At 35.9% G+C, this 23,726-nt stretch overlaps 4 protein-coding genes across 4 annotated transcripts in view; 2 read left to right on the top strand and 2 right to left on the bottom strand.

Annotated features, from left to right (window-relative positions):
- LOC128985471 (exportin-1) overlaps positions 1 to 6,108 on the bottom strand; it is a 45,327-nt gene extending 39,219 nt beyond the window's left edge. The window contains exon 1 of the mRNA XM_054404977.1: positions 6,010 to 6,108. The gene's annotated coding sequence lies outside the window, so the exon portion shown is untranslated. The remainder of the gene's footprint in view (positions 1 to 6,009) is intronic.
- Positions 6,109 to 8,301: 2,193 nt separating this feature from the next.
- Positions 8,302 to 13,519, top strand: LOC128986470 (nucleic acid dioxygenase ALKBH1). The gene is made up of 6 exons (XM_054406857.1): positions 8,302 to 8,622; positions 9,501 to 9,600; positions 11,019 to 11,172; positions 11,354 to 11,432; positions 12,495 to 12,694; positions 13,240 to 13,519. Exons 1-6 carry the CDS (start codon positions 8,521 to 8,523, stop codon positions 13,508 to 13,510), a joined length of 906 nt encoding a protein of 301 aa, XP_054262832.1. The 5' UTR covers positions 8,302 to 8,520; the 3' UTR covers positions 13,511 to 13,519.
- Positions 13,520 to 15,814: 2,295 nt separating this feature from the next.
- Positions 15,815 to 23,691, top strand: LOC128984475 (tRNA (uracil-5-)-methyltransferase homolog B-like). The gene is made up of 8 exons (XM_054403802.1): positions 15,815 to 16,021; positions 17,979 to 18,227; positions 19,044 to 19,214; positions 19,547 to 19,776; positions 20,206 to 20,420; positions 21,468 to 21,610; positions 22,250 to 22,328; positions 23,426 to 23,691. The coding sequence occupies exons 1-8, from the start codon at positions 15,923 to 15,925 to the stop codon at positions 23,644 to 23,646; spliced, it is 1,407 nt and encodes a 468-aa protein (XP_054259777.1). The 5' UTR covers positions 15,815 to 15,922; the 3' UTR covers positions 23,647 to 23,691.
- Positions 19,704 to 23,726, bottom strand: part of LOC128984473 (uncharacterized) — a 37,754-nt gene continuing 33,731 nt past the window's right edge. The window contains exon 16 of the mRNA XM_054403798.1: positions 19,704 to 19,819. Within this exon, the coding sequence (XP_054259773.1) occupies positions 19,734 to 19,819 (86 nt within the window). The 3' untranslated portion in view covers positions 19,704 to 19,733. The remainder of the gene's footprint in view (positions 19,820 to 23,726) is intronic.

Genomic DNA, 23,726 nt, shown 5'->3' with positions numbered 1-23,726 from the left:
TCTTATTTCAACCTTCCATTCCCATGAAATGGGAGTGAAAACTAGCAAGAGTGGTAAGCAAGAAATTAAGCCAGTTTTGGTACTTGACTATAATAAACAAATGGGAGGGGTTGACTTGAGGGATCAAATGCTATAGTTCGCTTAGAAAACGACCTGCGTGCTAATGCTAAACCAATGCTGGAGGAGGTCGCTTTCTAAGCGGCCGAACTATACACAGTTATCAGCTTGAAAGAAAGAGGGGACAGAAGTGGTATATAAAAATTTTCAAAAGACTGCTAAATGTTACTGTTTTGAATTCCTATCTTATTTGGAAGTACCAACCAAAAAAGTGAACATTTTGCCTTCAGATTAGAACTGGTAAAAATGTTATTTGAAACTTATGGATCCCAAGTGCAGAGAAATGTAAGTGGTAGACCATCAATCGAACCCAAACCAGCTCGGCTAACCGAAAGACATTTCCTTTACCTCATTCCACCTACTGCAAACAAAGTGAATGCTCAAAGAAGATGTTGTGTGTGTTCCAAGAAAGGAATTAGAAGGGATACTAGGTACTGGTGCCCAAAATGTGAAGCTGGACTATGTTTGGGAGAATGTTTCGAAGATTACCACACCAAACTCAACTTTTAAGGTATGAAAAACTTTTATAACTGTCCTAGACTTTTAATGTAGGGCCTATTATATATTTTTTTAAAGCCAGTAATTTGCTGTTTAATTTGGTAAAAGAATAGTTAAAATATAATTATAAATAACAAAGTTATATGCGTTTATTGTACAAACGTTCCGTGCCTGCTGGAAAGCCTAAAAAACCCACGCAGCAGGGTTGGTCTTTATTAAAAAAACTCGGGCGTTGAAAGGTTAAAATGTTCATGATGAGAAACCTTGCACAAAACTGTCCATTATTTCATAAATTGCAATTTAAGGTCGTAATTCCTTTCTAAAGGGAACTTTCCATACACCTAATGTTAAAAGTAGCCTACCTCAGCTGTACTTATTGGTTTAATTCTTTCAATTTATTACCTTATTAAAATCAGGTGTGATTATTTGTTTGTATTACGGTAACTTATTCTGTTATGTTTGTTTCAGCTTACCTTAACCAATCAATAGTTTTATTAATACTTATGAAGTCAAACGGGGTGAAGCCCTTGGGTATATATGAGTTTGAACAGATGGTGTTTTTGGCCTCTGTGGACATCAAAACAAAAAAGTAAATCAGTCCCGGGTTTAGGTCTTACCATGAGACCTACGGTACAGTAGAACATCGCTAATCCGACCTCTGATGGTCCGACTCCTCGCTTGGTCCAACTGTGCAGCCAACACAATAGGCTTCCACTAACATAACCTCATTTTCAAAGAAAAATACCAAGAAAACTTTATAAATTGTGTTTTTTTTTTGTCTAATGTGTTGAAATTTGTTGTATATTTTTAAACCATGTCTGCCCATAAATAATATTAAGTAGGCTTCCACATTATTGTGTTTTGGAAAATCACAGTTCATTTGACAAAAATAAAATGGAAGCAAAACAAAGGAATGCCGATCAAAGCTTCAAGGTCAAGCTATCCGTTTGCACTGACAATCGTCTGCTCCTTAGGCATACACACGACACATCTGTCTGCTGTGCGCTTGCTATGTAAAAACCTTTTGTGATTGGGTATTTGGTAATCATGACAACTTTAGTAGCCTGTGATTGGGTGTTTAGTAACCATAGCAACTTGTTGAATGGGTGGACGAAGAGAAACTTAAGAAAGAATAGAAGACCAAAGAGAAAGAATAAGCGATGTTTTTATGTCATTGTTATCTTTATCGGTGTATTTTACGACTGTTGTTATGCTATAAGTAGGCTACTATTATTTATACTTTTTTTATACGTTATCTAATGTTTTTATCGACATTCTTCTGTCCTGAAACAGCGTAGCAGTAGCCTATGACTAGCAGTAGCTTAACTAGACTTTCTAATGTTCTGTTCTTTATTTTGCTGTACAATGGTTGGCAATTTGTTTGAGTAAAAGTTTGAAAAAGCTGTGATTTTAAACGTTACAGTTTTTATTACTGAACCAAGGATAATGACATAACATAATTATCAAGATTGCGCAATAGCCTACTAATTGTACTTTATGATGTAATATGCAAATTATTACATTAACGTCTATTTAGTTTGAGTTGGAACTGTTTTATGTCATGTTGGATTAACCATGGATATCAGTTACGGGGTCTGTTCAAAATACAGTTTTACTATGCTTTTATGTCAATAAACGCGTTCCTCTGATAATCCGACCTTTATGCTGTTCCGACCATGCTCCCGGTCCCGTAGGTGACGGATTACCGAGGTTCTACTGTAATAGCTTATTCCCTATATGGGAAAATCGCTAAAATTGAAAAAATTTTAACCGTTCCCCTAATTTTGTTGGCATCATCACTCTCGGCAAAACTAAACCTGCTGAGATACCAAATAAGTTACTGATTTTGACAACCTAGCACCGGACTTGACACCACCCGAACCCTAGGAGGATTAAACATTAAGGAGAGGGCACGCGAATAGGAATACACATGTTGCGGTGAAGCCAGCTTTAGCAGAACACTAGAGTGGCTCCGCGGTCACGGCGTGACTGTCGGTATGACTTCGCGGTCACAGCCCGATCGTCGTTATGACTCGCGGTCACGGTGCGATCGTCGTTATGACTCGCGGTCACGGTGCGATCGTCGGTCCAATAATCGCGGCCACGGCGCGATCGTCGTTATGACTCCGTAAATGTGTCCGCAGGCCCGCGTTTCTCGGCGTTTCGTGTCCGCGACAATGTCGCAGCGTCGCTCGTTGTTCTGCTTTGGGGGAGTGGCAAAAAGAAAAGACCAAAGTTGAAAGAATTCGCCTGGACTTTGAACATATTATTACTTTAATTACGTTTTAGAAAAAAATATGATGTATCCGTACAAATTAACAATTTATTCGTGTTCCTTAAGAGTTTCTCGAAATAAAAAATATACAGGGTTGGGCAAAAGTCTGGAACCCCCCAGTTAACTTTTTAACACGTTGCAGTAGGAAAACCAAACTCAGCACATATTTACAACATAAGAAATGTGCTGAGTTTGGTTTTCATACTGCATCGCGTTAAAAAGTTAACTGGGGGGTTCCAGACTTTTGCCTAACCCTGTATACCTATTTACCTATATTTAAAAGTGGTACCTATTTAGAAAATAATAAAATTAAAAATTAATAAATTAAAAATTTTAACCAAAAAAAACCAAATACATGAAATACGGTGAAATACATTTTAAATTTGCATTTTTCACAGTTTTATCGATTTTTTAACACCATATTTTACTAGTTTAAGGGCATTTATGTGCAAGGCAGGTGATTTATAGCCAAAGTTAAGAAAAAATGCAAAGCCGCTGTACGGTAACTTTTTTACACCAATAGCCGTTACAATTAAATTACAAACATAAAAAGTAAAATGATTTCTTGGCAATCAAATTCTTGATTTTTTAATATCATACTAAACTATATTTGATCTGTTTGCCCAAAGAAACTTTGAGTAAAAAATGTAAAAGTTCAACTATCATTGCGTCTTCTGATGCCAAAGTGAGGTTATCATTCTTTTAAAGGATTGAAACTTATTTTATTTCTCTTTAAGAAATGTTCAAATACACATACAGTACTACCGGTACTCATGATTTGAGTTTTAATTTATGAATAGTATTTAAAAAAATACACAATATAGCCTAAGTATGGCAAAAATAAAAACAAGGACAACAAATTCTAAAAAATAAGTCATCTTTGTGTAAATTACTCACCTTTGAACGTACTATTGATTCATAACTATGACTTTCCTCTTAATAGGTTCCTTCCTAATATTACGGTTAGAATTAAAATTTTTAATTTATGTAGCATGATTTAGTTTAATTTTTAAATACAGTAGTTAATTGATATTTCTGTTACCAAATCTCCCAGTAACCCATAAAATGCAGTATGAGAGGGGGAGCGAGTGAGTAGCGCTGCCTCCCCCCTCCCCAGTACGCTGGCTTCAACGAAACTACAGCGTGTCCTCTAAGGCCCGGTTTACACGAACGACTTTTCTAGCTGACTAGGCTTTGACTAGGTAAGCCCTACTATGTAGCATTAACACAGGATACACCGGTTCACACGAGCAACATGTCCACGGACTAGGTGAAAATATCGGTACAAAACCACTCGGTTCCATCACTGGTGCACAATGAGAACAAAGGTAAGAATGCGAGCTGCAGCGTGACTACCCGATCGCTCGTGTGAAAGCTCCCATAAGGCTACGTGTACTGCTACGCAGCTCGACTGGGTAGCTGCCACGAGTGACTGGGAAGCAGGGCCCGACTAGGTTTTAGGACATCAAGCTCGAACGCGACTAGCTAGTCGGTGTCATATGCTCATGTGAATGGCTATATTTGATCCTGTGGTCTGCTACCCAGTCGGGCTTACCTAGTCACAGCCTAGTCTGCTAGGTATGTCGCTCGTTTGAACCGGGCCTTAGTGTTTAAAATCCTCCTAGCCCGAACCAGACTCTTTATCAGAATTTAAGACCGTAACTAAAAAAGAGCTTGAGCGAATGATGATGATGATGGAAATGAGCATAGGATCCCCCCCCCCCTAAAAAAATATTCCTCAGGGATCTATGAGATAACGTAATTAAATTAATTAAGCATTGTAAGAACCAAATAATTAAGCCCCTTTTAAATGTAGGGCCTGATAAATGCTTCAATTAAACAAGCAACAGTACCAGACCTAGCAAAAATAGCCTTAGTCTATCCAAAATACAACTAGGGAGAGAAGACAAATATTTCAAACTAAGTTATAGACCGATAACTGTTTTAGCGACACTGTCTTAATATATAGAGAAAAGCTTAGGCTTTCAGACCCAGCACACTCATTATTTAACATTACACACCCTTTATTTAACTTAGCCTAACGCCCAAAGTAAAATATTTATCAAGTCCTTTAAACTTTCCTATAAGTTAAGAGGTCAACAATCTTTAAGAATTAACTAAACTTAAGTTTATAGGTTACGTTAGGTACTTATTGAATTAGGCTAGGCTAGTCTAAGTAGGTCTAAATTAACTTAAATTAAGTTATTATTTATTTAAGTTATTATTTATTTAAGTTAAGCCTACACTTGTGAGTTAGGTAGCAGGTACCAAAACACAGACAGGACAAAATTCCTTTTGGAGAGAAGTCCTTTAAGTAACAGTAGGCCTACCGGTACCAGGTTCTTTGGGGTGCTGCCTGAACCACTTAAGTGAAGCAAAACGTCAACTGATTTGGGGGAGCGGTTATAATGCCCAAATTTCTAGTAGGCCTAGGCATGACTTAGAACAGGCTGCCTAACTTAAATTATACAAGAGGCCTAACTCAACTCTTCGAGTACAGTATTATTTGGTCATGATGTTCTCTTGAATTTTGTTAGTTAATATGGTTCATGTTATGTTATAATAATTGGGAATAGGAGTTTGATAATCTTAGCCAAGACCTAGATGTAAACAAGTATACTACAAGTAGGCCTAGGCCTAGGCTAGAATTAAAAAAGCATGTTTAACTTTTTGTTGATTAGAAAACACTGTTATGTGTAACATCTAACGATTCCCTACAACAATAACGTAAAACGAATTCAGAGAGATTGTTTAGAACTGAGATCCACCAAGGCCTTAGAAATTGATGGTTGATTAAACCATGAAAAATATAATCCGTTATAAGCTGTAGTAAGCCCACCCACATTAAAAAATAATAGTCTTATCTTATACTAAATAAAATAGGAATTATTAATCAACCTGGTTAAAACATTAAAACCTGGCAAAAGCTTTACACTTTAAACAAAGAGAAGTTGTAAGGAAATTACGCATTAGCAAGTGTGCACCATGGTTTACAGTATTCCCGCGCGGGTGCAGAATCGCGGTTTATTTCTGCGGAACAATGCGAGTCAGACAAATTATCGGTCATTAAAATATAAAACAATCCCAGAACAAACATCGTATAACATTTGAATACTTACATGAAATAAAAAGAAACGATAAAACGGAAATTCACACACGATCGAAAACTACCATCATCAAAATCTTGTAACGAAGATGGCGACGAATTCTTGATGTTTTGGAAAACGGATTCCTATTGGCTCATCAGTAAATAAGTAGACAAACAGAACTTGCTTCTGAACATGACGTAAATGTGACGCAAATCGACTATTATAAAGTAGTACTATATAAAATGTCAAAATTGCAATAAACTTGATAACCAAATTTCAACAATAGATGTTATCAATTAATTGCTATAACATATATTTAGTAACAACCATAGATAAAAAACCGCATCCATTTTAAATCAGAAATAGTATTAATGTGTATGGTATTAATCATATTCCTTAAAGAATTTATCAAGAATAAGCAAAAGTTTTCTAATATTACGACCAAAATACAAAACGCAAATCCAAAAAATCTAAACTAAATAAAAAAAATCAAGTTGTCATCATTGCACATTGCACTCAACATCACCTTTATGAAACATACATAGCCCCAGGGAGTGTGGCCTTACCTAGATGGATTTCCTAGAGAATATAAAAGCGCATGTTCTATCTATGATAAAAGTAATAAAGAATATAAAGTAATAAAATAAAATAATGGTGTTTACTGGGCTATGAAAATATTGAATTCACTTTAAATGTACAAACAGATTTTCAATTTAAATATTGTTCTGGTTTTCAATTCTATGTTTTATTTTCAATATTTTAATAATTTTATGTTCATAATAAATTTAAATAAATTGACGCGAATTAATGAGCTGGTGTCACCTGTCTGCCATGTTATCTTATGGGATGTCTGGCGCTAGACAACACTACTTGCAACGTAGCCAATTATTCTACCATGGCAATTTGAATTTGGCTACTATTCAAATAATCGAAGATCGGGGTGGTTTGCGCTAAAACTATATTTATGCAATACGGTAGTACGTAAAGACCGTAAGCAGTCACTTACATTATTTTATTTTTAAGCAGTAGTATATTACATTGCGATGATTTTTGTTTTGGTGTGTCTGGACCAATATTTAGAATTAAAAACAATCCTATCAGAAATCTTTCCTGAAGATGTGGGTCAGAGGTTAACAAATGAAAGCACATTAACACTTAGGCATATAATCATGCATAAGCATATAACTAAACATTACATTAGATTATATATTAGCGAACGTATATAGTACATGCTCTATAGCGTATTATTTTAATGATTGAGGGATTAGTGTATAATCAAGAAAGAAAAGCAATAAGCAGCTTTGTTACTGACTAAGACCTGTAACCTGTTTCATTAGCCATTAGCCATAGTCGCATTTGATGATCAAGGGATTAGTGTGGTCCAGAGTTGAAGGATAAAAAAACTACTAACTTTCAGGATCGACCCGGGCGGACGAACTTAATTATACCCTACTATCCAGGACCGTTTTAAGACACCGAATTTTATTATGAAGTCATTTAAACACTTTTAAGGGAAAGTGGTCCGAACCCATTAAAGTTTTGTGGATGTGCCGGGGATTGAACCCGTCCCTCCCGCACCGAAGTCCGAGATGCTAACCACTAGGCTAGCAACACAACCGAATATATATATAAACGCTTGATATATATATATATATATATATATAATGTAACTTAACTTTTGAAAAATGTATGACACCATTCTATGCTTGAAGCTGTTGAATAAAGATTTATTGTATTGTATTACAATAGGCAGTATGTTTTATCTATGAAGATACTTAACAATTAACATTAAATAATGTTTCATATATGTTTTTTATGGGACATTCAAATCACAACAAATTACGATTTTACTATTTTAATGAAGCGCACTAATAAACACCCTGCTGTCAATCAGCTTGATCACATAAAGGCCAAAATAACTGTTCTGGCAAACACATTTTCCCACATTATAAATACTATAGTTTAAATTGATTATAGTTTGCAAATGTAAACAAGTAAAATTATTTGACCATTCATGCATAAACAATTTAGATGTATTAAAGAAATTATTTAAATTAATCTTTCGTTTGGTTGATTTTTGTTCCTGATGTTTACATTTATTTGCTGCGCATTTCACCACAAGTGTGCTGGCATCAAAATTTACACGAAAGATTTTGATGTTCTCCACGTTTTGGCCGTTTTTGGCTTTAGCCCATTCATTTTGGCAAGCAATCCTTGAACGCCTTTTTCTTATACCGTTAGCCAGAGTTAAAGGCGGCCGTGGGTGTACACAATTCATTCTATTCTAAATGTTCAGACCTTTTTTACCTAATGTACATGTGACAGTTAATCAGTCTAAAATATAAAGCTGCATAGTCAAAAAATTATTTCAGCTTTTTAATGAAAGCTAAATACGATAAAAAGTATAAATATAAACATAACCTAACTTTTACGCATTTAAAAAATTAGTAGGGGCCTATTTTTATTTTAGTATTTTCTCTTAATTAAAACTAAAAGCTCTAAATTAATTTATGTTACAAACTCGTCGTCTTGTCTCCTCTCATGTTTAGGGAGAAATTTAAATTTTATAAAAGCCGCTGTCCTCCTCCCACATTTGAAAATGTCATAGACTTTTCTTCATTATCCACCAAATTCAGTGAAAAGGTAAGGTAGGCCTAATTGATTGTCATAGAATATCCTTACTGATACAATTCATATTAATTTTATAAAATGTTGACTTTGTTAATGTAAAAAATTATGTGCGAAGACAAAAAAAAAAACAATGTGTGTTATCAAAATGTTCAACCAAATGGATGTTTTGGGATCTAAATTATTGGTTGATATTTATTAGTGCAAGTGGGAGCTAGGGCTATACTGGTAACTTATTTATAAACTTAAGCTATTCATGCGATTTTCACAAACTTTTGTTTTCTTTGACTAAATTAGGGCAATTCTAATCACTTTGATCCCTTGTTCTTTTGAGGCAAATTAAATGCCGTTTTTATTCCAGAGTAACACTGGGTTGGGACGGCACAAACGCTTAGTAGGTTAGTAGGTATGGGGGGAAAAAATATTAAGTATTTTTATTTGCCTATGTGTGCATGCACTAGGCAGTCAAGGTCGGGACAGGACTATCTGCAACTTCCACCGTCCGAAAGAAATTTCTGAAAAATATTTCAAGGTCTTGACATACCGTACCGTACTGATGAGTCATCCGTCGCTTCGACACTGTCTGCAGTGAATGGGCGCACGTGTTTCAGTTTGGACGGTAAGTTACGGATGTTCTATTGTAATTCCAGCACAAATGCTGAGGAGGTTGTGGAGGTACCCATCATCCATCCGTCCGTAAGTCTTGTATCGACCGTTCTAGTGTGCACAGTCCATTAAACGTACTAGTGAAAGCTAAATGTACCCAACCGAACCTAAACATTCTACATCTAAGTATAGTAAAATAATAATAATAAATAATACTAAAATAATTTTTTGTGGTTGACAAAATCCTTTATCTTAAAACCTAACCTAAGTTAGTTTCTCTTTTCCAGGTAATCCTCAAGAAGCCGTGTAACACAAAAAACCAAGCTATACCACAACATTTGACAAGTATAGAACAGTGGAAAATATATGAATTAAAAGACAGCCCAGGTAAATATAAATTTCTAAACAAATAGGTTATGGTACATTTTACCATCCTCAATTAATTCTTAATGACTTTCCCTTGACTTACTTGAATTGTTTCCCTTGATCGCTCGCTACGGCCGCAACAAAAGCTCTCCATTGAACTCGATTTTATGAAGATTACAAGTGTCAGACTTTCCTAGATGACTTATTAGGGAAATTCAACAATGGGGTAACCTAAGCCAGAACTGGTCATCAGAAAAAGATAACATGAAAGATAATTTAATCTATTTATTTAATATTAATTTTTCAATCCAAGAAGCAGTTAAGGTGGGTTTTCCTAGCTCCGCACTGGCCGTAAATCTAGCCATTGCACCACTACGGTAGAAAACTGTTTGCTAATACACAGGAAAAACTGCCAAAACTTGTGTCCAATGCGCAGTGATGTGTGCACTTGACTGCTTTTAGAGGAGTCTGCCAGTTCCGCAGAGCGCACTAGCACCACGGAGGTGTGTAGGAAAATAGCGCATCTGATTCAGTGTTGTTGAGTAGGCTCCGCAGTGCGGATTGCGCATGACGCAGTGCGCTCCGCACAAAATGCGGTGCTAGGAAAACCCACCTTTAATAGGAATAATTATAAAAGTTCACTAAATTGTTCTAGTCATCCATCTTCATTGCCACATACTATCAGCAAATGATGTAATTTCAAATGCTCATTATTAGCCTATTTGCTAATTTACACTTTCTGACATGTCTAAAATTAGGCCTAATGGTTTAAAATGCATTTGTCTTTTTATTTGTATTATATTTTTCTTGTTAGCTATACAGTAGGCCTATTGAAGGCCTATAATCTATTACATTTGGGAATATAGGTAAAACCATCGACATTCCATAAGTTATGTTATCTCACTCAAAGGAGATTATTAATAGATTAGTTAAGTGAACCAGACCACAATCAAAGTTTGGTTCAATCACAATTTTGTGCATTTATATTTTGTGATCAATTGAAGAATAAGAAGTAAATCAAAGGAATGAAATGTTAAATTCCACAAACTTTCCAATGCCAATACAGATGGAGAATTTTTTGAATAGAATTGTACCTTTAACATTACAAACCCCTTTATCGGGCATCGCAAGAAATATTACTCCTAGCATTCTTTAAAATTAACAAACAACGTGATTTTCAGTGGTCAAAAATCGATCTTCATAAAATATCTTATTTTCCTACTTCATTTTAGTAACACGTAACGCTATCTATAATTTCTTAAAATGTTCAGTGTTTAGTCAATGTTACCTTTTTTAGTATCGGCCTTTTAGTTGAAACAGAAAATAAAGAGAAGATTTTATGAATATCTATGAAAACAATTCTAGATAGATAGATGTGTTTCTATGAAACATATGTATTCTAATTATGGTATGAACCCTAATGATTAATCTTTTTTCAGGTATCATATTCATTGTTAATCCTTTTACCAGCCAGGGTCAGCAGTATTGGGTAGAAAGGTGCTTAAAACATTATACTAGGAAACCCAACAAACTTAATTTAGACCCTTTTGATGATCTTCAGGCAGGTGAAAACTGGTGGGAAAAAGCTCATGTGTAAGTTTATGATTGACCATGCCTACACTTAAAAATTTTCAATTTTCTATATAAGTCAAATTCCTTCAATAAGTTCTATATACACACATTTTTTGAATCGACATCTCTTATCTTCACCATTATTATACCGTTATTCCAATAACTTTATCCTAACTTAATTTTCATTTGATTTTGTTTTCAGAAATTGTAAAGTCGATGGCAAACTTTTGAAAAAGCTGCGATGGGCTACGTTGGGCTACCATCATAACTGGGACACCAAGGTTATTTAAAATTAGTGTTTCTAATCTCCATAGGATGTTAAGTAAAGAGTAAAGAATTTAAGCGGTATTTTTTTCTGAACTACATTTTAAACCCGGTTTATAACACTAGTTCTGTGCTATGGATAAGCTCATGGCTACAATATTTTTAACAATATAGAATGCATCCAAGTTGAAAACACAATGAACAAATAATAACTTAGTCTACGTTTAATATGGGATGTCTGTTCATTTGATCTGGTTCTTAAATATATCATGTCGAGCATTTTTATTTTATTTTCTAAGAAACCATGCAAAATGTGTGTCATTAGGAGAATTATTTTTTTAAGAGCCAGAGTTTAGTCTAAAGAAATTAAGAGTCCAGAAATTATAAATATACGAATAAGTCAAACTAGTTTATTGGTTTTTCAAACTGGTGTTTTGTATATGTACCTAATAGAGCTTCATATAACAGTTTGGTAAGAAATGTCTGTTGAAGACATTGTGTTACCATTTCTAAGAAAAGTGTCTATTTTAAGCTTGTTAACTAACTATAGTTTTTTGGACTTGAACACACTTAAAATGTCTGATTGGATGCTACGTATGAAGGATGTAAGTAAATTTCAAAAAAGCAATAGGTTGACCATAAACCTAATAACAGAGTGTGATTACTTGGCGTGAGCATAGCCTACATTTTTTTTACTTCGGTATCCAATTTGTACTACGGGATTAATCGTTCCTTGTGTCAAGGCGGGTCTGGCAAGAATAATAGTGAAGGAAGTAATGAACATAGCGGTAGTGTACGATTTTAACGGGCTCGCTAGGCCACGACTGGAGCTAGTTGAAAACATTAATTCATGTTCAATTTTCAAATATTGATGTTCCGAATAATCATAATCATAAACATGTTTATTAGCACATAAAGTTCAAAGTTTACAGATAAATGTACAGGTGCTTTGTATACTTATAATACCTTTAACAGTCCATTCTTATAAATAAATAACAGCCTTGAAAATATGTAGCCATATTAACAAAAATTGTATGTGCAGTAATCCAAAATCCACAAATCATAACATTTGTTTCCAGGTGTACAGTGACGCAGATCGAGGAGAATTTCCGTCTGATCTTGCAGAGCTGAGTGAAGTTATAGTGGAAGCTATCGGAGAGGCGCATCACGACTATCGTGCTGAAGCAGCAATCATAAACTTTTACCACTTTGACTCCACACTGTCAGGTCATAAGGATGTGTCAGAACCTAACATGGAATCTCCTCTGCTGTCTATAAGGTGCAGTCACTGAATAGTTAATATCAGTAGGCCTTAACAAATGATCACATGAAATTACGTTAAATGTTGTGTACCACATTTGACTTTAGCGTTGGTGTTGATGATGGTAACAGTCAAGCTGATTCAGTAGTAAGGATCATTTATTTGAAACCCAATGATCAGGGAGAGCTGGGTCCAGTTTTGAACCATCAAAAAGCTACTGACTTTTCTCAGGATCGAATCGGCGACCTTTTGATTGTTAGTCCTGTCTCGATGTTACTATTGTCACATGTTTATGTTACTATTGTCACATTTTCATATTGCTGTGATCGTGATCACATATTGATGTTACTTACTATCACACGTTAATATTACTTCCACATGTTGATGTTACTTTAATGGCATGATGATGTTACTGCTATTACATGTTGTTGTTGAAGTGTTTGCTTTCACATGGCCGTGATGTGTCCATGTTATATCATGGCCGTCAGTTGTCTATTGCGCGACTATTTACAGTATTACTGCAACCAAAAACTATATCAATCTACATGGGTTCTTTGTTCCAGCTTTGGTCAATCAGCTGTGTTCTTGGTCGGAGGTGAAAGTCTAAACGACCCAGTTACAGCCATGATGCTCCATAGTGGAGACGTTGTAGTTATGTCGGGCCACTCTAGAAAATGCTATCACGGAGTTCCTCGGATCATCCCCACCAGCAGTAGACCATGGGTCGGTCAAGACTGGGAGACCACTGACTGCGGCAAATACCTTGAAACATCCCGCATAAACATTAACATCAGACAAGTGCTTTTACCTGGACAGAAAAGAATAAACAGATGATGCTCAAAATGTGTTTTGATTTTGATCCTTGAATGTGTAGGCCTATCTATTTATTTTTAAACTAGGCTTGTAAAGAAAATGAAAAATGTATGTGTGTCGGTATCAACATTTATGTGAGGTACGTGGCTATACGTGTATGGAGAGTTGTGCTTTTTAAAGTAGTTCTTGATCAGTTTAACACTACCTACTTGAGATTGGGTTAAGGTTATGTCGCTAAATTTTACAAAATATTTACTTCAACTTCAACACATTTCAAATTTCATTTTGAAATCAGAACATTGTTCTAGAATATAAATACAGTCAAATGTTAACTTAACAATTAATTAATAGTGTTTGACCCATTGATGTTAAAAATTTTTCAAGAACATCTATGGGTGATTCAAGTTTGATGTTTTTGCCACTGATGGTCAGCCAGAGATGATCTTTTAATGTGTTGATGTCGATTAACTCAAAAGCAGTTTATAGAGAAAATATACATTTGTTATAGCTTCAATATAATTTAAAATTTTCAAAAAATTATAGAGTAAAAATCCACAGTTAATTGTGCTTTTTTGTAGGCTAACATAAAAGTTTCATTTTTACAGAACTAGAAATATTTTGATCACATCCTCATTTTTGTTTATAATCAATATTTTTGTAATTGTGGATTGCAAGCTTAATCACAATCATGATTTGGTTTTTTTACATAACTACAAACCTTTTCAAGCATTTCTTTGTTCAATAAAGCGTTTATTAGTGTAATGCATGTTACTGTTCATCAACGTTAAAATCTATTTAATTACTTTATTATTAATTAACAGTACAAAGGATAATAAATAGAAAGAATTTTAAGAACACAACATTATTTTCAAAGTAGTGGTGGGAATCACCGAATAAAAATAACCGAATCAATCGGTTATTGATGCTGAATAGACTAATTCGGTTATTTTATCCTGGTTCGGTTAAATTAGTCTTACCGAGCGATTCGGTGATATAGTTATTTAGTTTGTCACATCATCAGGAAACTAAAATTTATTCGGCGGTTCATTCGACTAAAAATCAAAAAATCACCGATTGACGCTAAAAGACTAATTACACAGAAAACATACTACTATAACCCAGAATGCCAGGCTATGCTGAGTGCATGGCAACGCTGGTGAGCGCTGCCTACGATTGACAGGCAAAGCTCTCTCAAAACACTTAATGCTTTTTACCATGCGGTTGGCATTCTGGGTTATAGTAGTATGTTTTCTGTGCTAATTGCCATTCAGTTTCCCATAAGATAAAAATTAGTTGTGTTTTGTGACAGTGAATAATGACTCAAATTGATTCGGTGATTCATTCAACTAAAAATAACCGATTGATTATTCGGTCATGGAAACCATTCGGTTATCCCATCACTATTTCAAAGCTAACTGAAACCTATGGATTGAACCTGGAGTCTATATGTGTCCGTTAGCACGATAACTCAAACAAAAATGATCCGATTTTGATGAAATTTGGTATAAACGTGTAAATCTACATTTATTCTAAGGAGTTCACCATGGGAACGGGGGTTTATGGGGGGTTTTATGGGGTAAAAATGGGTTTTCCCCATTTTTGACCCTAAAAACATAAAATTTTGGAATATCTTTCCCAACCATTTTGTAGAGCTTAAAAGAAGAAACAATTAAGTATATTGAAGCATTGTTGTATGCCTAATGGTTACTGAAAAAATTCAAAAAAGTGTAAATTAAAAATTCTCATGTTATTCTTATGGAGAAAATGATAACTGTTGTAGTTTACTTGTTTATGGATATATGTTAATAAAATTTAGCAAATTTATTTATTTCATAATATACTATTATTGACGTTTGGTCAAAAAACACTTTTTACTTTCCCCGTAGCAGCAAACCTAAGCACTCTTTAAATCTAATGCTATTTAAATTGGGAATAAATATGTCTTATTTATGGAAATATTTTAGTAAAAATGTAATCAGACAAGTGGAAATTCGCTTAGTGTGCAGGTTTGCTGCGGCGGGGGTATTATTAAAATCTTTGTTGAACATTAACATGACAATAACAGCGTAATCATAACATCAGATAAATATGGTTCTGTCGTTTACTTAATAAGATAATCTATTCTCTATAATTGACTATACCTCTGTTAATCAATGATAATATTGTTTAGGACTAAGTAATTGGAGATTTAGGCTTCATGACTTGAACTCTAGCAAGCGTTCAATTAAAAAACATGGAAGATGGAAGAAACACATTTTGGAGGTTATGTTTATGTTAAGAAAATCAAAAACATAAACATCATATCAGAAAGAAAGTATTAAGTAACCTTAAAGTTCAATTTGACAAAATATAATAATATCTATAACTATTAATAGGCTCTTTAATAGGCCTACTTCAGTATTCAATAGTCAATGATAATATCTTTTTTTTATAATGTCTATCTTTCTAAAAAAGAAAAGTTTTTTGCTTGAAAATTGTCTTGAATCTACTGGAAACGTAATATATGGGCTCACTCGACATTTCGCACAACAGGTAATAGCCAGGTTAAATCACCCGGTAAATAACTAACTTAAGGCCGTTTTTATTTTAAAACGGTTTACTCCATTTTTCAAAAGAAAATATAGAACAATTGAAGAGTTGAAATTTAATCCTAGTTAGTCATCACAGTATCACAGCCTTAAAAGCCAGGCCCAGCTTTTAAAAGCTAGGCCGCGTGATGTAATTGATAATGTTTCTGAAATAAAAGTAGCAATAGCAATAGCTTGATATCTGACTCGTTCTATCAATTGCTACAATCTATAGCCTAGCCTATATGCTAGACATTTCGTGTTGGTTAACCGAAGGATAAGTTTGGTTATCGGTTGAATCAATAAAAAAAAAAACATTTCTTCCACCAGAGAGTTTGTTGCAAATTGAATTAACATCAGCCTAGGCCTATTTATCAATTTTAAATTTTTGTAACTGTCGGTTCCATTTTGGAATATTTTTCTGGAAATGTAGGCTAGGCCTAAATACCACATTTAAAGAGTTTTTAATTTATCGCACAGGTTATTGTTCAGTTTCCACAACTCATCTAAAACGCACTTAAAAGAGAACTCTCATTTATCTGTTGAGCAGATATTTGTCTTTGTATCTATTTTTCTACACCTGAAACCACCTCGTCAGGCCTTCATTCGTCGGGAGCTGGGGATTGCCAGCGCGACCATTGTTGATTGGTACTCGTTCACCCGGGAGGTGTACGTCAATCAAATGGTGGACCGTTCGGAGAGGATCGGTGGACCGCAGGCGGTTGTGCAAATTGACGAGGCGAAGTTCGGACGGCGGAAATATAATCGCGGGCGAGTTATAGAAGGACAGTGGGTGTTCGGTGGTATTGACGTGAACACAAAGAGGACCTTCCTTGTTCCTGTGGAATCAAGGGACTCTGCGACTTTGCTGGCATTGATTCGCGAGTGGGTCCTTCCTGGCGCAACAATCATCAGCGACTGCTGGAGGGCGTACGACTGTCTAGGCCAGGAGGGGTTCAGGCATCTTCAAGTCAACCACTCTGTGAACTTCGTTGATCCCGAGACTGGTGCTCACACGAACAATATTGGAGGTGTTTGGAGGGAGGTGCGGGCAACCATCCCCCGGTATGGGATTCGGAAAAAACACTTCGTGGGATATTTGGCCGAATTCCAATTCAAGCAACGTTATTCGCCGCTTGAACGTATCCACCATTTTTTCAAAGCTGCTGGCCAGCTTTACCCTCCACAGCGCTGATGACGTCTTCGACTGTTAGAAGGCATTGATTGCGTAAGTGTTTGTACGAGTTGTTTATTGTCAGTTAGGTTCTTAATTCACTTCATGAAGTGTGGAATTGTGTAAATTGGTGTACTTATGATTTTTTGGATATACTTAGGAAATTAATATTTTCGGTCATATAATGACTTTTCCGCCCATCAGTAAAGTCCAAAACCATTAAATAAACCTTTTACACAATTTCACACTTCAGGAAGTGCGTTTTAGGTGAGTTGTGGAAACTGAATTTTTACCCACTGGGTTTGGCATTCATTTCTTTTATGACCAAGGCCACATCCCAGTCAAGTTCGGCTTCTTGGGGTGGATGATACCCTGGACAAAATGTGACACACAGGTCCAATCATTAGTTATCACTCTCCAGGTCATCATCAGGATGACTGTGCCCACCAATGCTTTTATTTAGTAACATCCTATTTCACGCTTCCTTGTGACCACCGAGCCAATGGTTATGTGATATGCAGTGTTTACTAAACACCTCCAGCACACTTCATAGCAAGCAAAGTCTGACCACAGGTCATCAACCTAGCTTGCCTATGCTACCCTCCATTACAGTTAAATATGAGAACCATTTTGTTGACAAATACAACATAGCGGGAAAAAAACATTTCTTCCACCAGAGAGTTTGTTGCCAAAGTTGCATTTTTTTCTAACTAGGTAATTTCACTAACCTAATGCATTTCTCATTCAGGTTGTGCATCCATTCAAAATTACGAGCAAAGCAAATATAGAAAGACACAAGGCTTTTGTTAATAGGGTGAACATAGAAAACCAACATGAAGTGCTGGCAGACATGATCACACCATGTTGGAAAATGTCATACGAAGAAGAGCTTGATTACAAGCAAAAAATGTGTGCAGAAACCCTTGAATACTTGTTTTATAAACTATCCAGAAGAAAAGAAGATGTTCAAGGTGTTATGAAAAGAATAGTTCCTTCTGTAAGTATTGTGTTGTACATCCACATCTGTTTATTTTTTTCATATTTTATCGCTGTCCATCCGGCTCTGGCTGGTCAAAGACGAAGAGTAGGTAATAAGATGGTAGGTTTTGCTCCACATATTAGCTGTTTAGTGGTACAGAGATAGTGGTTAGTAGTTTACCCCCAAAATCACACCTCAATTTGATATATAAAATAACACTCAATTTGATACATCTTTGTAGTGATCCACTAGCATATTTCAAGGGTGTATTTCAATATTTATAAAGTTTATACGGTACTTTGGTATTTTCCGGAGGCCCCTTATTTTAGAGGGATTTTTTTTACCGGAGACCAAAAATAACTACATAATTGGGAAAGAACATACTTTAATTGACTACTATCCAAATTTGACATGATTACGATTAGCGGCCTTTGAGTTCTGCCTCCCAGAAGGCAGCTATGTCGGCGAGGATTGACTTGAATGCTTCACTGCCGCTATACTCAGGCAAGTAGGTATACAGCGTGCAGAGGCAGTTATGTTAATTTGCGTTATAATAAGTATGTTTGTAGGACTTTCCTCGTTTCGTTATGAATAGAACGATACCAGATGAGTCATACTTTCGCCCGCCAAATACCCCAGATAGGCAGTTACAGGTGATGCGCGTGCTCCGGTCAACGAGCTGACCTTGGCCTATTAGTAGGGGATTTGGCGCGCGAAAGTATGACTCATGTCTGGTATCGTTTGATTCATAACGGAACAAGGAAAGTCCTACTATGTCATAGTAATAGTATGCAAATTACAGTCTCGCTAAGCTCTACAGATATTTTGTTCCAGCCCTCTCGAGACTGTTATCGCAACAAGAACGAGTTTAACATCTGGATGGGTGTAGATGGGAACCCAAAAACTGTTGGATATTTTATCGGCATTCCAGCAGCGGGAAAGGTGGTATCCGTGCCTGCAAATAATTTGAAATGCATTAAAGAGTCTCACACGGAATTAGCAAAGGTAAGCTAGCCTACTAAGTACCCTTAAGTATCCTTAAGGTTGGATATTAAGTACCTTAAGAAAAATAAAAATAAAATGCAATTTTGATCAGGTGAGGACTGTAGGGTACCTAGAAGATGTTACTGAGTGAGCAAGGGTCGGGTCAAATGTGTCGGTAATCAACTATGATGATGTAAAAACAGTTAAGTTGACAGTTCTGAATAGGGACGTTAAGAGAAAACTCATATTGTATTGATTAATTTTCAAAATATTCACTCCAAACTTTTAATCAAAAGTTCAGCAATACTTTTTTAACACTTCTTACTCAAGATTCTACTCAGATTCTATTTCAGATTTATCAAGATCTGGTGAGTTCATCTCCGCTGGCCGCAAGCTATCAGTTGTTTGATGGTGGTTTCTGGCGCAGTTTGATAGTGAGATCCAATGACAAGGGGGACCACCAAGCGTTTATAATCACTCACCCTTCCACACTCACTCCAGATCAAATAACGGAACAGCAAGAGATCATGGCTGAGCATTTCAAACGACACAGCCCCGAAACATCCCTCTTTCATCAATCCTGGTTGGTGATACTGTCATTTTTGTTCTGCGTATCCTTTTACCACCTGTAAAAAGTGTAAACGTATTTAAGTGTTACGGAAAGTAAATAAAAGAAACGTCTTATAACATTTGAAATTACCTTAAACACTTAAGATTCGCCTATTGGGTCTGATGATGATTGGAGTGTCCAATCGAAATCGATCACCACTTACCATCGTTTTTGTATATTTACCGTCTTGTGAGTAACAGTATAAGCGTAAATATATATTTTAAGTGTTATAAGACGTTTCTTTTATTTACTTTCCGTAAATTTAATAACACGTACAATGCTGATCAAGAAGTTATTTAAGTGTTGTTAGACATATTTCTCTATTGTAAATTCTAACCGTAAACTTAATAATATGCACAATGCCCCACGACTCAGAAGCTAATTTACTGTTTGTTTGTGCAGCCCGCATGTGAAATGCCCCCGAGAGGTGGCAAAGATTCATAATCTTCGAGGTGAGCCGTTTATGTACGAGACCCTGGCAGGTCTACAGTTCCGAATCTCCCCCGACTCGTTCTTCCAAATCAACAAACCTGCGGCTGAGATCATGTACGACATAGCGCTGGGAATGGCTAAACCCAAACACTTCACCACACTACTGGATCTCTACTGTGGAACTGGTGTGGTGAACCTGATTCTATAGGTTGAGCTTTTGAATTGATGACTTGAAAAAATACACTTTTTAATCAAACAACCCTTAAAATGAAAAGCAGAGGACGAGCCTAGGTTTTTAGGATTTTGTTGTGAGGATAGTAGGCTTACCTCAATTGAACAAGAGATTGGCACAAGTCCAATGGCACAAGAAACAAAAAACTTTACACTGTACATGAACAATTAGAGAATCTTTTTGTATAGTGTAAGTTCTTGTGTGTCTTGCGCCATTAAACTCTTTCCCATTAAGGTAAGCTTGCTCCTCACCAAAATCCTATAACTATTGAAAAGTAGGTCAGCAGGGAACAGTTTCCAAAATGTTGATGGCTATCCATTGATGGTTTAACGATGTTAGTCTTCTGGTCATATAAAAAAAGCTTACACCATAAATTTCTGGCGTAATTAGGACTAACAAAGTGTGGAGTTTGTAAAATGGCACGTAACCAGGGAACAGGGCCAAACATCAAAATGTGATCCTTAGTACATTTCCTTTGTTCTTAAATATAGATAATACATTAATATTGAAATCCATACAATTTACCAGAGAAAATGCATGACTTAATTTTTCTATTAAATCTAAGGTTAATGTGTTGACTGACAGAATACAGACTAACTGGCTTGTGGATGTCAGGAATATGTGACTCGCAAGTAGCGCTAAAGCCAAATGGCAAAGACAGTCCACAGAGTCAACTATTGAAGATAGATATTTTTGTAGTTTGCCACTGTTAGGCTGTAATTAACATTGGTTTAAGGGTTATGTTTAAATTGTGTACAAATTCTGGATGGATTTGCTGAGAAATGCAATCTGGCGCGTAACCACTAATCAGGTCCCAAGTTGGTGAGACTTTACAATAGATCAGATTTGAAATTCTGACCTGACTATTTTAAGACACAAAACCTCACGTATGGGTGAAGAAATATCCATACATCTGGTGTTACGCAATTACAATTTTGTTGGCTCATTTATGAAGTAAGATAAGTTTGAAACATTTATAATGAAATTTTATGTCAAACAGGTGGTATCAGTCTGCTAGCTAGTGGTCACGTGAGAGGCAGCGTAGGAGTGGAACAGGTCACTGCGGCTGTGGAAGACGCAAAACACAACGCTAACATCAACAACATCACCAACTGTACCTTTGTGGCAGGCAAAGTAGAGATGGTATGTAACCTGAACAACCGTTTTGGTTTCAATTGTTGGCGTTCCAATTCCGAGGGGTGGTCCAAGACTGAAATAATTTTTGTCCAAGCTCGGGACAGATTGACCTTTTATTTTTACGATTTTAGAAATATCTCCAAAGATTCCAGATGAAAAATTGACAATTAAACCTGGGTGATGTTCACGGGGTTGTCACAATACTGGTAGGCAGTGATGATGTAATTGAAGTATTCATGAATTTACCACGACATGGAGATCATACACAATATTAACCTGATTGTAGTTTTATGATGGACTCCAAGTCAACCTGACTTTGGCTAGATAAAATTTCAGCCTAAGTGAAGGCGAAAATGTTAGACCCGACCCGAAATAAAAAGTTTGGCTCATAGACCCCTATTTAATTGAGATTGAGATAAATTATACATTACTAAAATAATGAGTGCTAAAAAATTAGATAAGGTTAAAATCAAATGAGAAATGAAATGTTTCCCTGTCACACAGAGTGTACATGAAATGCTTGTCTTATGATGGTTTTTCTAAGTAATTGTTCAACGTGGCAAATGTGTATCCGTGGTCAAATCCATGGTTTTAGGATTGTATCATAAATTTAAAATTGATTTGTAATTCGTTTGTGATTTTCAGAAACTGGCCAAGATATTGTCAGAGTTGGAATATTCTTCAGACATTGTTGCCATTGTAAATCCTGGTCGAGCTGGTGCAAGTAAGTTGAACAAGATGAAACTATTTAATTTCCACATAATATCCTTGCTTTTAACAATTGTGAAGAGCTGAGCAGGTCTACATATTCTGAGTTGCTCCTTTGTGGTGATAGGTCCAGACCCAGCCCACTAGTCTCAACCATAAAGTCCTGAGAATGTTCGGTTCAGGCCACCTTGTTTTTTCTTGTTCGTCTTAATAAGTAGTTGCCAAATTATTTATATTACTAACCTAACATGTTGTGATTGTATTTACACGATACATTAGTATTCAAGCTGTGCCAAATTTGCTTAGTAAATTAACGCCTTGAAGTACACCTTGAGAATTATTCAGTCACCCCTTTAGCAAATCCAACAGTATGTATTTGAAATAATGAGAATAAAAATTTACTACGAATGTTGAACTCTTATCGTGTGTTATATCATAAAACTATCAGTTATCCTGAGCCATATTAACTGGGCAAACAATCCATTGCGCTATCAAGCTTTAAGGCCCGACTAGAAAAACAGGCCATGCTGCAGGATCGATGAAGTCACACTAGTGGATAGATTCACTGCCATATCCCATATGTTTTAGGTAAATAAATCTGGCTGTTTGTCACATTTTTACGCTAAGATTTTAGTACAACTATCCACCACTGTGACGTAGTGTTGCACTGCCCGTGCTGCAGCATGGCCTGTTTTTCTACTGTGGCCTTGGATGGATACTCAACTAACTTACCCAAAAAATTTCTTCGCAGTTGACAGCTCACAAAAAGGTGAAAACTTAAATTTGTTAATTCATCCATAAAAAGGGGCTCTTTAAAAGGAATTAGTTGAATTTCTAAGTGTGAAATATCAAATTAGTTGTGTTGTGAACTTTTTGTGTCTTGTCAACTGCTAGTGGCCGTTGTCATCCCAGAATTCTCGGTCTTCCAAGAGCCAGTCAAGTCGGAATTTACTTGATTATTTATTTACAAAACCAGACGTTTCACTTCTATGATGAGGCATCCTCAGTGGCAAAGCTGAGACTGAGAACTGAGAATTCCCTTTTACTTAACTTATTCCTAGCCAAGTGATTTTTCTTCCACTAACGAGTGTTAACCTCAGCCTTGTGTTACAGGCGAAGGCGTCATCAGCATGTTGAGGAAGAATCAGCAAATCAGACGAGTTGTTTATATTTCATGCAGACCTGATAATCCTCTTACTATGAAGAACTTTGTTCAGCTGTGTGAGGTTATGGGCTCAACGTCTAGACCTTACATTCTCAAAACAGCTGTTCCTGTTGATCTCTTCCCTTACACCAACAGTTACGAGTTGGTGCTGTGTTTTGACAAAACATAGTTGTCCAAATCTGTAAATTTTGTAAATAAATAATTTTGTTACCAACTTTTTTTGCACACAAACTTTTCCCCAGTAACATT

This window comes from Macrosteles quadrilineatus, unplaced genomic scaffold (assembly GCF_028750875.1).
Source record: "Macrosteles quadrilineatus isolate MER2022 unplaced genomic scaffold, UCM_ALF_1.0 Scaffold_2__2_contigs__length_208266976, whole genome shotgun sequence".
Taxonomy (NCBI): domain Eukaryota; kingdom Metazoa; phylum Arthropoda; class Insecta; order Hemiptera; family Cicadellidae; genus Macrosteles; species Macrosteles quadrilineatus.
The sequence above is the reverse complement of the archived record's forward strand: the minus strand, read 5'-3'. Positions and strand labels throughout refer to the sequence as shown.

Coding starts and splice junctions, on each gene's coding strand:
- LOC128986470 (XM_054406857.1), top strand. CDS start 8,521: ATGTTTAGGGAGAAATTTAAATTTTATAAAAGCCGCTGTCCTCCTCCC. Junction 9,601..11,018: donor TGAATTAAAAGACAGCCCAG/GTAAATATAAAT, acceptor ATCTTTTTTCAG/GTATCATATTCATTGTTAAT. Junction 12,695..13,239: donor TCTCCTCTGCTGTCTATAAG/GTGCAGTCACTG, acceptor TCTTTGTTCCAG/CTTTGGTCAATCAGCTGTGT.
- LOC128984475 (XM_054403802.1), top strand. CDS start 15,923: ATGTCTATCTTTCTAAAAAAGAAAAGTTTTTTGCTTGAAAATTGTCTT. Junction 16,022..17,978: donor CTCGACATTTCGCACAACAG/GTAATAGCCAGG, acceptor TTTCTCATTCAG/GTTGTGCATCCATTCAAAAT. Junction 21,611..22,249: donor TGGCAGGCAAAGTAGAGATG/GTATGTAACCTG, acceptor TGTGATTTTCAG/AAACTGGCCAAGATATTGTC.